General features: G+C 42.7%; 2 protein-coding genes across 2 annotated transcripts; both read right to left on the reverse strand.

Moving 5' to 3' along the window:
* Positions 1 to 399: 399 nt before the first annotated feature.
* Positions 400 to 4,923, reverse strand: LOC127548809 (zinc finger protein 345-like). Its single transcript, XM_051976413.1, has one exon. It carries the CDS (start codon positions 4,921 to 4,923, stop codon positions 3,787 to 3,789), a length of 1,137 nt encoding a protein of 378 aa, XP_051832373.1. The 3' UTR covers positions 400 to 3,786.
* A 3,259-nt stretch (positions 4,924 to 8,182) lies between these two features.
* On the reverse strand, positions 8,183 to 12,885 carry LOC127548816 (zinc finger protein 90-like). The gene is made up of 4 exons (XM_051976424.1): positions 12,743 to 12,885; positions 9,289 to 9,415; positions 8,566 to 8,661; positions 8,183 to 8,196 (listed from the first exon to the last, which is right to left on the reverse strand). The coding sequence occupies exons 1-4, from the start codon at positions 12,743 to 12,745 to the stop codon at positions 8,183 to 8,185; spliced, it is 240 nt and encodes a 79-aa protein (XP_051832384.1). The 5' UTR covers positions 12,746 to 12,885.
* Between the last annotated feature and the right edge of the window lie 50 nt (positions 12,886 to 12,935).

Genomic DNA, 12,935 nt, shown 5'->3' on the forward strand with positions numbered 1-12,935 from the left:
TTGGAACATTCAATGAAACAAATCCTCATACTGGTCATATCCCAAAATATCTCATTTTATAGTGTGAGTCCATCACCTCTCTGGATTCTGAGAAGTTTGGAGAAGTGGTAATAAGATTGCCACAATGTTAAGTCACCTGCTGTATGCAAGGGAATTAGGGGAAGGAGAAGCTTCGTTCTCTCCTCCTACTCTTAGCTATTCCTGCAAGTGTGCAGGGCAGGCAGGAACTATATATAATTCGTGGGACTGTGGGGGCTGCTTCGTCAGCAGTTTGTTTCAGGACAGAGATTAAAATGTTCAAGTCTGCAGTTAAGAATGGCCTCCAACAAAACTACATCACAAAGTAGAGAAGCAAAGACAAGTTTGCAGTGGAGAAAATACTGGACAAAAAACAGTGAGTGATGGAGAAACTGAATTTTTTTTTAATTCAAAAGATTCATGAATGTAAACCGTGTTTGATATTAACAATGCCAGAGAAAATTCGGATTGTCCAGAATTAACAGAAAGATTTCTTAATTCTCAAGAACCTGATAAGAAAAATATGGGACCAAAACAAACTCTTTATATTACAATGAGTCAGTTGACAAGACAAAATAAAAAGACAGCCCACAAACCAGGACAGTGCTTAATCTGCTGGTCCCGAGGAAATCGCTCACAACCTGGGAGAGGTGATGATCCTAAAAGAACAAAGCTTCTGACCAGGTGCTCCCACAGGGAGGCGACTGCTGAGGTCGTCATTTGTGAAGAACGGTTTGACCTGGCTCTAATGTCCGGTGCAGCACAATAATTATGCACCACAATAAAAAAAAATTTAAAAAAAATTATGCACCAGTACTTGTGCAGCAGCAGAGCTAGCTGGACATGGAATTAAGCCGCATCCTCCTCAGTTCAAATGGGGCCTTGGACATTTATTGGTGGTTTGATCCTGGGCAAGTCACTTCACTCTGTTTGTCTTAGTTCCTCGTCTGTAAAATGGGCTGAAGAAAATGGTGAACCATTCATTTCTTTGCCAAGAAAACCCCAAATGGGGTCCCAAAGAGTTATGACTATAATATGTATTTATAGATATCCATACACACACATGGCAACTGGATGGCTCCACAGATCGTGCTGGGAACTCCAACCTGGCCACAGCCACTTATTAGCTGTGTGACCCCGGGCTTAACCTCTGTTTGCCTCAGTCCAGGATAGAAGGAAATGGCAAACTATTCCCAAATCTTTTTTCCCCAAGAAAACCCCATGTCCCAGTGTCAGACACAATTACGTGATTAAACACTCCCCCCCACACACCCCCAACTCAAATTCATTCCCTGAGTAGGTGTGAAAAACCATCCACGTCTGAGTTTGAGAGATTGTTGTAAGTAGTCAATAAATATTTATTACTTATCAATGTGCTGGGCTCTTTGTCAAATTTCTTTTGCATCCAGGGCCCTGATGTTTACTTTGAAAAATATAATCTCTCTGCACTTACTTCATTTGTCACAGAGGAAGGCATCTCTAACTATGGAATATTAATTTCTATTTTACAGATGGACTTTTATAAAACCTTATTTTCCATATTCTAGGGGCAAGTGAATGATACAGCAGATACAGCACTGGGCCTGGAGTCAGAAAGACTTGAATCCAAATCCCACTTTAGACATTTAGTAGGTGTGTAGTCTTGGATAGGTTACCATTTAACTTGTCTTCCTCGGTTTCTTCATTTATAAAATGGGGATAATAATATCACTTACTTTCCAGAGTTGTTATGAAGATCAAATATTTGTAAAGCACTTAGCACAATGAGATGCTTAATAAAGGCTTGTTTCCTTCCTTCTACTATTTTAAATTTTAAAATTACATATTTAATTCATGTCTTTATCGTTACCTGAATTTTGTGTTCGTATAAAATTTTGATACTCGCTTGAAATGGAAAAAAAAAAAGTTGCTTTTTAAAATAAATTTATCTAAAGGTTCCTGTGGGGAGTCTAACTCAGTTCTGGAAAATCTAGGAACCAGTTCTTCCTAAGCCTCAGTAAACCTGTAGTCCTAAAGCTAGCAGACTAACTGCTTTTGGAAAGAAAATGAATTTTTAGGCATGTTAAAACCCTACTGGAGTATTAATAGTAACAACAAACAGAGAATTTCAGAATCTAGCTTGGCTCTATTAAGATGATGATGAGCACCTTCCCTGTGGATCCTAAAGATGGTCCCAAAATCACTCGAGATGTGAAAACAGTTAAAAATTCCTCCAAAAGAGACTAACTCCTACCCTAGATATTTTTCTTCTCCAAAGCTACATTAATTACAATCCCAGATAGATCTGAGGTGGGGGTGAGGGGAATGCTTTGATAGTTTTTGTTTTCAATTTTTTTTTTTTTGGCTGAGGCAACTGGGGTTAAGCGACTTCCCCAGGGTCACACAGCTAGGAAGTGTTATATGTCTGAGGCTGGATCTGAACTCAGGTCCTCTCGACTTCAGGGTTGGTGCTCTATCTACTGCACCACCTAGCTGCCCTTTGTTTTCAATTTCTAAAAATTATCATAAACTTGACAAACATTAAACTAAGATGAATATTTCCTCATACAAAGAATAGAAAAAGAGTATTGCACATGTTGTCATAAATCTCTCTATTGCAGTTTTTAAAAAAGTTCATGATTAAACACAAGGTAGTGACATTTCATGGCTCTATGTCCTCCCCTGAATTTCCTTCTATTTTTAGTGCATTCTTAAGGGTTTCAATTGTGATCTTTACTTTCTTGTCTTTGGGCACTTTCCTATTCCTCAACTTCCCTCCAACATAAGCCGCTCCTTTTAATAAAGAGTCAGGAAAATAGATCCATTCATCGACCAGCTGAAACGTATGTCTCATTCTGCATATCATGACTTATCAGTCTGTGTTCCGGAGTCATCACTGCTTACTTAGCATAGCTCTTTCCCTCTTACAATGCTATAGTCACTATATAAACTCTTCTCTTGATTCTGCTTATTTTACTCTTCATTAGTCCATACAAATCTCTCCTGATTTCTCCAACTCCATCCTTTTTGTCATCCTTGCAAATGCAATTAATATTCCGTTACATTCATATACCAAAATTTGTTTAGCCATTCCACAGATAGGGGCATTTAGTGTTTCCAGTCCTTTTGTTATATCAACAAGAAAGGATGCTACATTTATTTCTGGATATATGGGTCCTTTCGCTCTTTCTGTGATCTTAGTGCTTGCTTAGCAAGGTGCTTTACTGACATGCTCTTTGGGGACATAAATGTCTCTTTCTTGTTAGGTCAAAGGTTATGCAAGCTTAGAAATATGGGTAAATGCTGCTGGAAGTTGCTTGGAGATGTGTTTAAAGGTCTACATAATGCTTTAAAAATAAAGCTACTTTGGCCTTGATTTTCAAAGAGAAAGCTTTTGAGTAACTTGGCTCCACAGGAGTTTTGTAGTTATCAGAAATCTTGCAATACAACTATACATTGATTACTTTGTCACAAATATCAGGGAAAGAAGGTCTAGATTTTATATTTAGATCTTCTTTGAGTTCCCTTTTAGTTTAAATTCAAATTTTCTTCACTGAAGAGTATGGTCCAGTTCAACTCCTGATACGTACAACATCCTAAGAATCTGCATCCGCAAAGCTTCCTTCCAGTATGAATCCTTTGCTGTTGAACAAACTACTGGCTTTTGAGAAAGGCCTTCCCAGAAAGTTTACACACACAAGATGTGTCCTCGACGTCCTTAGCACGAATTCTTAGAAAGCAACAACTAGGTCCTACCTTTTGGCAGAAGGTACTGATACCTTAAATTCCCTATGTTTTCTCTCGAGCATGAATTTTTTGATGTCCAGTAAGTCCTGACCTCCGGTAGAAGGCCTTCCCACACTCCTCACATTCAAAAGGCTTCTCTCCAGTATGAATTCTCTGATGTCGCGTGAGCTTGGTGCTCCAGCGGAAAGCCTTCCCACACTCCTTACATTCATAAGGTCTGTCGTCAGCATGAATTCTATAATGGGAAACGAGGTACGACTTGCAGCTGAAAAATTTGCCACATTTAGAGCATCCAAAAGGTTTTTCGCCAGTGTGGATCCTTTCGTGTCGAGTAAGGTGTGTGATCTGGTGGAAGGCTTTCCTGCATTCCTTGCATTCATAAGGCTTCTCTCCAGTGTGAATCCTCTGATGTCGAAGAAGGTCGGACTTGTGGTGGAAAGCTTTCTCACATTCAGTACACTGATGAGGTCTGTCGCCAGAGTGGATTTTGTAATGGGAAGTGAGGGTTGACTTGCAGGTGAAGGACTTCCCACATATAGTACATATAAAAGTATTTTCTCTACTGTGAATTTCCTCACGGGAAGTCAGGTATACATGTTGTTGGAAGGCCTTCCCATAGGCTTTCTGTTCATGAGGCTTCCCTCCAGGATGAATTTTCTGATGTTCAGCGAGTCCTGATCTCTGATGAAAAGCCTTCTCACATTCCTCACATTCAAAAGGTCCATCACCGACATGAAGTTTATAACGGGAAGTCAGGGCTGACTTGCTGCTGAAGGATCTCCCACATTTAGAACAGGCAAAAGATTTCCCTCGAGTGTGAATTTTCAGATGGCCGGTAAGATGTACATTTTGTCGGAAAGTCTTCCCACATACTTTACACTCATAAGGCTTTTCTCCTGTGTGAATTCTCTGATGTTCAACAAGGCCTGACCTCTGATGGAAGCCCTTCCCACAAATGTTACATTCATAAGGTCTGTCGCCCATATGAACTCGGTAATGGGAAGTAAGGTTTGACTTGCGGCTGAAGAATTTCCCACACTGAGAACACGCATAAGGCTTTTCTCCAGTATGAACTCTTTGATGGTCATTAAGTCCTGATCTATGAAGAAAGGTTTTCCCACACTGCTTACAGTCATAAGTCTCTCTGATGGGAATCTTCTGAGGCTCAGTAAGTCTCATATGCCCATTTTCCTCATTGCTCCACTGCCTCTCTAGCCAGACATCATGTTCCAAGTCTTCTCCCGGTGGGCAGACACAAGGACCACCTGTTAGAAATTTCTCATGAGATACTTCCATAGAAAGGTCCAGTTCTGGAAATGACCTAGTTTTAAAATCTGAAAGAAATTTTAAAAATATGAATATTCCCTGATCCCAATACAGAATATTTAACTCTATCTCCCCATTTTCTCCATTCAGAAAAATCACAATCAAACTTAAAAAATGTGGGACAGATGATATTGTAGTTTTCACTTTGTTTCTTAACATAACCTGGTAACAATAGATATGTCAGTCATTCAGTTTTCAAAGGAGAAAACTCAGGTTCAAAGTAACTTAATGCTTTCCTTAAGGACACATATGGAGAGGGTTCCAAGTGTCCAAATCAGGGCCTGAACCAAGGTCTTTGGACTCCAAGTCCAATTTTGCATTTCTTCATGATGGAACCAAGACAACAGAGTAAACTTGTATCATGCTGTCAAGGACCAGCTAATGTAATCCACAAAAAATCCACTTTCAATATAAAACACAAATAAGCCGAACACCGAAGGCTGTCCTGAATCAGGTCAGCAGCCATATAGAGGCAGAGAGAATAGCTCTAGGAGAAAGAACAGTAATGATCAAGTTCAACCTTCTCATGCTGTAGGTGAGAAAACTGAGCCCAAAAGAGGTTAGATGACTTCCAAGATTGAATATTGGAGGATTCAGCAATTAAATCTTGGCCCTGCCCTTTGTTATTTGTATGATCCTAGGCAAGTCACTTAATTATCCTGGATCTGTTTCCTTATCTGTAAATGAAAGAATAAAACCATAAAGCTCCTTTGTTCTGGAATCCATGACATACATTCCAGAGCACCAAAAAAAGAAACTGATGAGATGGACTGAAAAGCCCCTGGCAGTGATTTCTGGGAAATTATGGAGAACAGAGCAAGGACAAATCTGCTCATTTTTAACCAACACTTCCCCCGCCACCCCCTTCCCCAAAAAAGGATGGAATCTGCATCCTATAAGTTAATGAGCTTGACTGTTTCTTACAAAGTTTCTAGAACTAGTTGTTAAATGAGGGCTTGGGGGAAAAAAGGCAGAGCTAAGTAACAGCAACCCTAGTACTACGAACATAGGGAGCCATGATTGGACTCCATCACATGGGACTCTACCCCACCCTAACCTTCCTTTCCTTTCTGCTATGGTAACTAGGCTCAAAGATCAGGTGAAAGCCTTAGATCAAGTTAACTCAGATTTGGATAAAGTCTCCCAAGACGACTGAGGAAGACAAGATCCCTGGAGAATCCATTTTTAGATATCAGATATTACCAACCAAATCAAAGTTTCTTAAGAAAAATGACATAACAAGTTTCTTAATCAAAATTAATAAAAATGTATATGGAAGAACAAAAGGAAGCAGACAGATGAGAAAAGAAGAAAGGACTTATATGTGAAACTCAAATAACTCCACAAAGCAATTTTTACCAAATTTATCTTGTATTTGATAAGAGATGGGAAGACATCAATGAGCAGAAAAGATCATCTGAATCAGAATGTAAGACACAGGGTTTGACAATCCAAGATCATGCCACGTTGGGCAAGAAAATCATTAGCCAATAAAATCCGTTATAAAATTATATAGTCATGTTACAATCAATTAGATATACCCACAGCTCACATTGTATAATGTGGGAAATAGCCAATAAACAACTGGGTCAATAAACAAATTATGAGAATAGAAAGTACAGGATAAAAATTTTAAACAAAAATTACATATGTTGTATAGTTATTAAGGGAATTCTCATACATTCACTGATTTTTACAGAATTAAAGGTGTTTTTTCCCCATAACCCCATAAGGGGGAAAAAAAATCAAGAACCCAGAAAAGGAAAAGGTACATATTCCAAGAGAAAGAAAAATTTATAATAATTATTTCTGCTAAAAACCAGGCATTCAATATCTATAAGAAAGTGACATAATTTTAAATTCTACCTGCAAAAAGAATTAATGGTCAAAATGGTCAATAGCACCTAAAAAATCTGTCCAAACTCTCTAATAATAAAAAAAGAAAAATATATATTTAAAGTTAGCATAAGTCAGGAAAACCTAAGTTCAAATTTGGCTTCAGACACTTAATACTTCCTAGCTGTGTGACCCTGGGCAAGTCACTTAACCCCAATTGCCACAACAAAAATTAAAATAATAAATAAATTTAGCCGAGACACCACTTCCTAACTATTACTTTATCAATGAGTGTGTTGTCTTTTTTTAAAGAACAACATTTTATTGGTGGAACTTGGAAGAAATGGATATGCTCAACTCCCTCTCCCCTTGCCTTCCCTATTACTGTAGAGGGTGACGCCCCTGTACATCCTGGCTTCCTCTGCATCCCTCATTCCACACCTGTTGCCACCAGCCCGCCCATTTCACTTTGGGGGCTTCTCCCCAGTAAGACCTTCTCGCTTCTCGGACATTGCTCCCACCCTGGCAGACTTTTAAACACTTCGCACGTGGTCTATTAAACTAGCTTGTTTGTCTCCCTTTGGCCTCTCCCTGCTCCAATCCATCCTCCAATCAGCCACGAGATTTTCCTAAAGTTCAGATCTTTCCGTGTCATTCTCCTACTCAACGAACTCTAGGGAATCCCTCTTGCCTCCAGAAGCCTCCCTTTCCAGTCTGCTTACACCTTCCTCCCCAAGCACTCTTTTTGATCCAGGGACATCTGCCTCCTAACTGTTCCATGAACAAGACTCTCCATTTCTCATTCTCTCTGGCCATCCCTCATGCCTAGAATGCTCCCTCTTCCCTGCTCTGACCACTGACCTCCCCGGCTTCCTTTAAGTCCCAACTAAAACCCCACTTTCTATAGGAAAGAATGAGTGAGTGCCAGTTTTTGCACAGTATCAGGGCAACCTTTCAGGCAGCACGACAGAAGTGTGTTTGTCCCTTTCATGCAGTGATCCTTTATATATAAATTATATCATAAAGCTATTACAGAAAAAAACCCAACTTTTACTACAAAAATACTCACAGCAGCTTTGTTTGAAATGGCAAATGGCTGAAAACCACCCAAGCTCTCTGAGGTTTGATTGGTTAAACACGTAACAGCTCATGCAAGATTTATTAGTCACTTCTGTCATTTAAGAGCAAAAGGAATAAGGGAATACCTGTTGGGACAGGAGGAAAGCAGACTCTGAGGGTGTACTCTGTCTACAACTAGGGAAAGCCCGGGCTTCCTCTAGTTACATAACCCTAGGAAATACCCAAAAGAAAGAGCTCCAATGTGGAAGATAAAAGCTGAACCATGAAGAGGGGCCGGCGTCCCAGAGGCAGAGGTGAGGAGGAAGAGCATCTGGGCAAGGGGGGCAGCCAAAGAAAAGGCTTGGAATGGCAGATGGGATACCTGCCACAGGGAACAGGAGAGAGGCTTCAGAGCAGGGCTTCCAATGCCCTGGGATTGGGTATTTTACCCTTGAGCAAAGAGTGAGATATGGCCGGAAGTAGCGGGAGGGGCTCTGCGTGGGGAGATCAGGCCCTCCATCGCAGCCCCTCTCTAGACTCTGCTCCATGTGTCTGGGGGAGCCCTGCACAGAACCCCCTGCCTGACTTTCCCTCACTCACCTGGACAGCTGGCGGTTGGGATCTCTCCCTCAGGCACCCAAGGATCTTCCATTTGCTCCAGCTGGTAAATCACCTCTGGACTGGAGGCTGCAAGTCCTGCTCAAGGAAATGGGGAAAGCGGTGACCTCAGAGACAACCCAACTAGAATCCGCGAACCTCTCTCTGGGGACAGACAGACACCAGAGGGAGCCCAGGAGGCAGGACAAGGCCCTGAAGGATGCAGAACTGCATTCCTAGGAAGGGGAATTTGGGCTGAGAAAAAACATATTCATGTGATCCAGGAGATGGGGAGGTTTGGCAGCTGCTCTGGGACTCGGGGGGAATCTCTGACCTGAGCAAACAATGGAGCCCAGTCTCTGGGAATCCCCTCACTGGGGCATGAAGCTTCTACAATGCCCTTACCAGAGCTGGACATGGAGGCATCCCTCCTTCTGGAGGGAAGGGGAGCAAGGGATAGTTTGAAGAATTGGGAAATACAGGATGAAACAAGCCTATCTACACCATTGGGTGCCAGCATGGCGGGTCCCAGGAGTGAGGGGCCACCAGGACCCTTCTCTGGGGCGGACCCACCGAGGCAGGTTCCATTTTCTGTGCCAGTCGGTATTAGGGCCGGGCCTGTGAGAGGCAGCTGCCCTGCCAGTGCAGTAAGAGGGCAAAAGTACCCACAACCACCCCCACCACGTGGAGCAGAAGAACACCCTGAGAGCTCAGGGAGCCCCTTACCCAGGCACACCAGGTTCCGGTAGTTCTCCAGCATTACGTCCCGGTACAGCTCCTTCTGGGAAGGGCGCAGCTGCCCCCATTCCTCCAGGGTGAAGTCCACGGCCACGTCTCTGAACGTCACGGAAGCCTAAAAGAGCAGAGACCCTTGTAGGGACCACCTGAGAACTGCGTGGCCCTGGCCCTGGGAGGAAAGGGGAAGATCAGAGGGCTGTCGAGTATTCAGAGGGAGCTTACTGTATGACCCAGTGCAAGCCAGATTCTGCTTCTTGTCACCAGGGAGATCAGGGTCACTTTGGAGAGAGCAGTTTTGTTGGAACAGAAGCCAAATTGTAAGCAGTGAAAAAGAGATTGCGAGAGAAAATGGAAAAATCTGTTGTTGACACTTTTTGAGAACTACCTAAAAGGGCAGAAGTTATTTAGAACTATGGGATGAAAGGATCAAGTAAGGAGTTTTTTTCAGGATGAAGGAATAGAGGCACGTTTGTAGGGAGGGAGCCATCAGAGATGCAGAGATTGAAAAGGAGGGAAAGTGGGAATGACAGAGAAAGGGGGCCGTCTGTTGGAGGATGTGATGTAGAGTTTGGTCTTGGTCACGTCATCTTGTGAGACAGGGGTGAAGGAGAAGAAGATGGCAGAGTGCCGGGAGATGAGGAAGAGGAAGGTCACAGTGAATATCCGCAATTTCATCTATAAAATGAAGTTCTCAAGGTTCAAGCTGAATGGGTAGGAGAAGGAAGGAGTCATGGGAGGAATGAGGAGGGAAGAGAAGTTTTGGAAGACCCACTGTAGGGAAGGAAAGGGAAGTTGATAAAGAGGTAGACTAACAGTGATGAGGATCCGGTTTGAGATTGTAGAACACCAATTTGCAGTGACCCATTCGGAAGTTTTCTCCACCTTCACTTAGCAGCAAGTGCATAGATGGGAAGCCAGCGAATGGTGGCAGTGATCCAAGGCTGAGGCTTAGCCTGGCATAATAGCAATAATCTCATCCAAGGTAATGCTAACAATGAGATATGAAAATTTCTGAGTTATAGCCAAAGCAGAAGTTAGGGTAATATCGAGAACTTCGATCAATGTCCTGATGATGAGGGGAGCCTGAAACTGAAGGGGGGACCCCGAAACTCTCTGAAACTCCTTCAAAGAGAAAGTCTCCCAGAATCCTGGCCTCTGTAAAAGACCCCGACCGAGGGAAACAGGACAAACAGCTTCATTCTGTTATCCTGAGACATGAGTGATAACACTCCTTATTCATTAAGCTCTTCATTGAGAAAATTAATCAATTCCAAGATTCCCTATTCTGATTCCAGCTCAAACAGCCCCCGCCCCCATCAAGAGCTTCTAGCCCAGGCTTCTATTATAAAATGAGCCAACTTGGGGCTCAGTCCTTGTGGAGGACCTAATAGGCCATGTCAAGGAACCTCTCTTTTCCTGGCATGGCAGCAACCCTCTGCCTGCTGAAATGATATTCTCTTTCAGCATTACCCTTTCTTCTTCCCCTATTTCCCTAACAAGACTTTATATCTCTCTGTCGGGATTTCTCTGCTAGAAACTTTACTTCTCTGCCAGGACCTTGCCACCAAGAAATTCAGTGTTTCTATTCACTCATAGCAAAGGCTGACTTCCCAATGCCAATAATACATTTCTTTTACCAGCCTAGCTTTTTGGGTTCATAAATTCCTTTACAAAGGACCTCCGTGCTGCCAGAAGGAGTTCCCACAACTCCCTGCCCTGCGTTAAATCCCAGGGGAGCCAAATCTCTTCGTTTGGTTCCCTGAACGCCGAACCTGCCACTAACCTCATCATTTGGTTCCCTGACCCCCAGGAACACTGACTTCTTCATTTGGTTGCCTGACCCCCAGGAACACTGACTTCTTCATTTGGTTGCCTGACCTCTTCACTGACAAACCACAATTTCAGAGAGCTCAGAATGAATCATGGTATCTACTTTCCTAGACAGAAAGGTGATCGACTCAGGGTGTTAATTGAGAAATGTTTTTTGGCCAATGTGGGAATTTGTTTATCTTCAATGTAAGAAACAAAGGCTTACCAAGAAATCCACAGACTCTGTGGTGAAGTCAGGAAAGATTTTATTTTATGTTCTTATAAAAGTGGGAGTTTTAAGCTTAAAGGCATATCCCTTTTTATCCTATCTTGCATTTCCCTCCCGTTTCCCCACTGGCTCAGTATCACAGGGTTTACAGCCTATCTGGAGCATCTAATTTCTCTTTTAGGATCCCCTCCTCTGTTTACATCTCCCATTCCTCACAATTCTGGGGTGCAGGCCTTTATTTTCTTTTACCCCTATTTGAGGGTAATGATGTGTCATAACCCAGGGCCTGCTCAAAACTGCATGTCTGATTGAAGGATGTGGAGCAATAAAAAACTATAGTTCAGTGGTTTTCAAACTTTTGTTTTCAGTATCTTTATCCTATTAAAAACGATTGAGGATCTCGCCAAAGCGTTTTTGTTTATCTGGATTATATTTATAGACATTTACCATACTGGAAATAAAAACTCCTTTTGAATTTGTAGACCCTTTGTTTCAGAGATCCCCAGGATTCAGTCTAGACCATACTTTGAGAATCACTGCTTTAGTTAATGTGTGGAATGGAGAGATAAGGTGAAGAACTTCCAGGAATGTTTAAGTTCTTTTTCTGTTTTTACTATTCATTATTTCTATGTTTCTGTGACCTGCATAAATATGCTGTATATTAGCCAATACTGACTTACCCTGAAATGATGACATTTATCGCTATTCAGTGTTATCAATATTTAGACGATTAGTTGAATGCTGTTAGTTTAGTTATCTGAATTTTGAAGGTCTGTTGGCACCCATGCCTAACTTTCAATTAAGGGGAGAGGGCACCTATTTCTTAATGCTCCCCAACTTTTGATGTAACCCTCTGTGACAGAACCTGTAAAAACTGAATCTCTTTACTAATTCTTTAGCCTTCTCTCCCTCCTCGCGGTGGAATTGCTCATTCTCATGAGAATTTATTAATAAACAACACCTTTTCTGCTTTTTGCTTCGAGAAGTCTCGGATAGTCATTTTTGGATCGGGGTTCTCTCCCTCACAGTTAAGGAACGTGGAACAAAACTCATCTGTTGCTCTTTATCAAGTTCCTTAAAAACTCCCATCAAGACTTTTCAGAAAATCTTTTTCCTTGTCTCCTTCCCGACGCCTTATCTTTTCCTCCCTTTAAATGGACAGCCCAGTAGCTGATTAGCCCGCGGGCTCAGCCCCCGATGTAGTGGATGGGACTCTCCGCACTCTTTCTCGATAGGACTCCTGCCGGCGCAGGCAGAGACTCTCCGGGGCCGGGGACCGTCCTGGCTCCGAGGATCCTGCCCAGCCTCTGTCCCAGCCCGCACACCCCTGGCGGGCTGGGTAATGTCACCGGAAAAGCACAGATCAGCCCATTGCAAGCGCTTAAGAAATGCTTGTTTCCTCACCATCTCTACGCTGATGATCCTACAAACTCTTCACAACATCAGATCAGGGCGAGAAGCAGCCACCGCGTTACCACTAGCACCGCTGAATTGCGCTCCAAGAACCGACGTCCGACATCCAGCTGGGCGCAATGGACACGTGTGGACGCTGCTTCTGCTGGGCATGCGCACATGCCTCGCAAGGCCCCGGCACTAC

Source organism: Antechinus flavipes, chromosome 1 (genome assembly GCF_016432865.1).
Source record: "Antechinus flavipes isolate AdamAnt ecotype Samford, QLD, Australia chromosome 1, AdamAnt_v2, whole genome shotgun sequence".
Lineage (NCBI taxonomy): Eukaryota > Metazoa > Chordata > Mammalia > Dasyuromorphia > Dasyuridae > Antechinus > Antechinus flavipes.

Coding starts and splice junctions, on each gene's coding strand:
- LOC127548816 (XM_051976424.1), bottom strand. Junction 8,662..9,288: donor CCGGAACCTGGTGTGCCTGG/GTAAGGGGCTCC, acceptor TTCCTTGAGCAG/GACTTGCAGCCTCCAGTCCA.
- LOC127548809 (XM_051976413.1), bottom strand. CDS start 4,923: ATGAGACTTACTGAGCCTCAGAAGATTCCCATCAGAGAGACTTATGAC.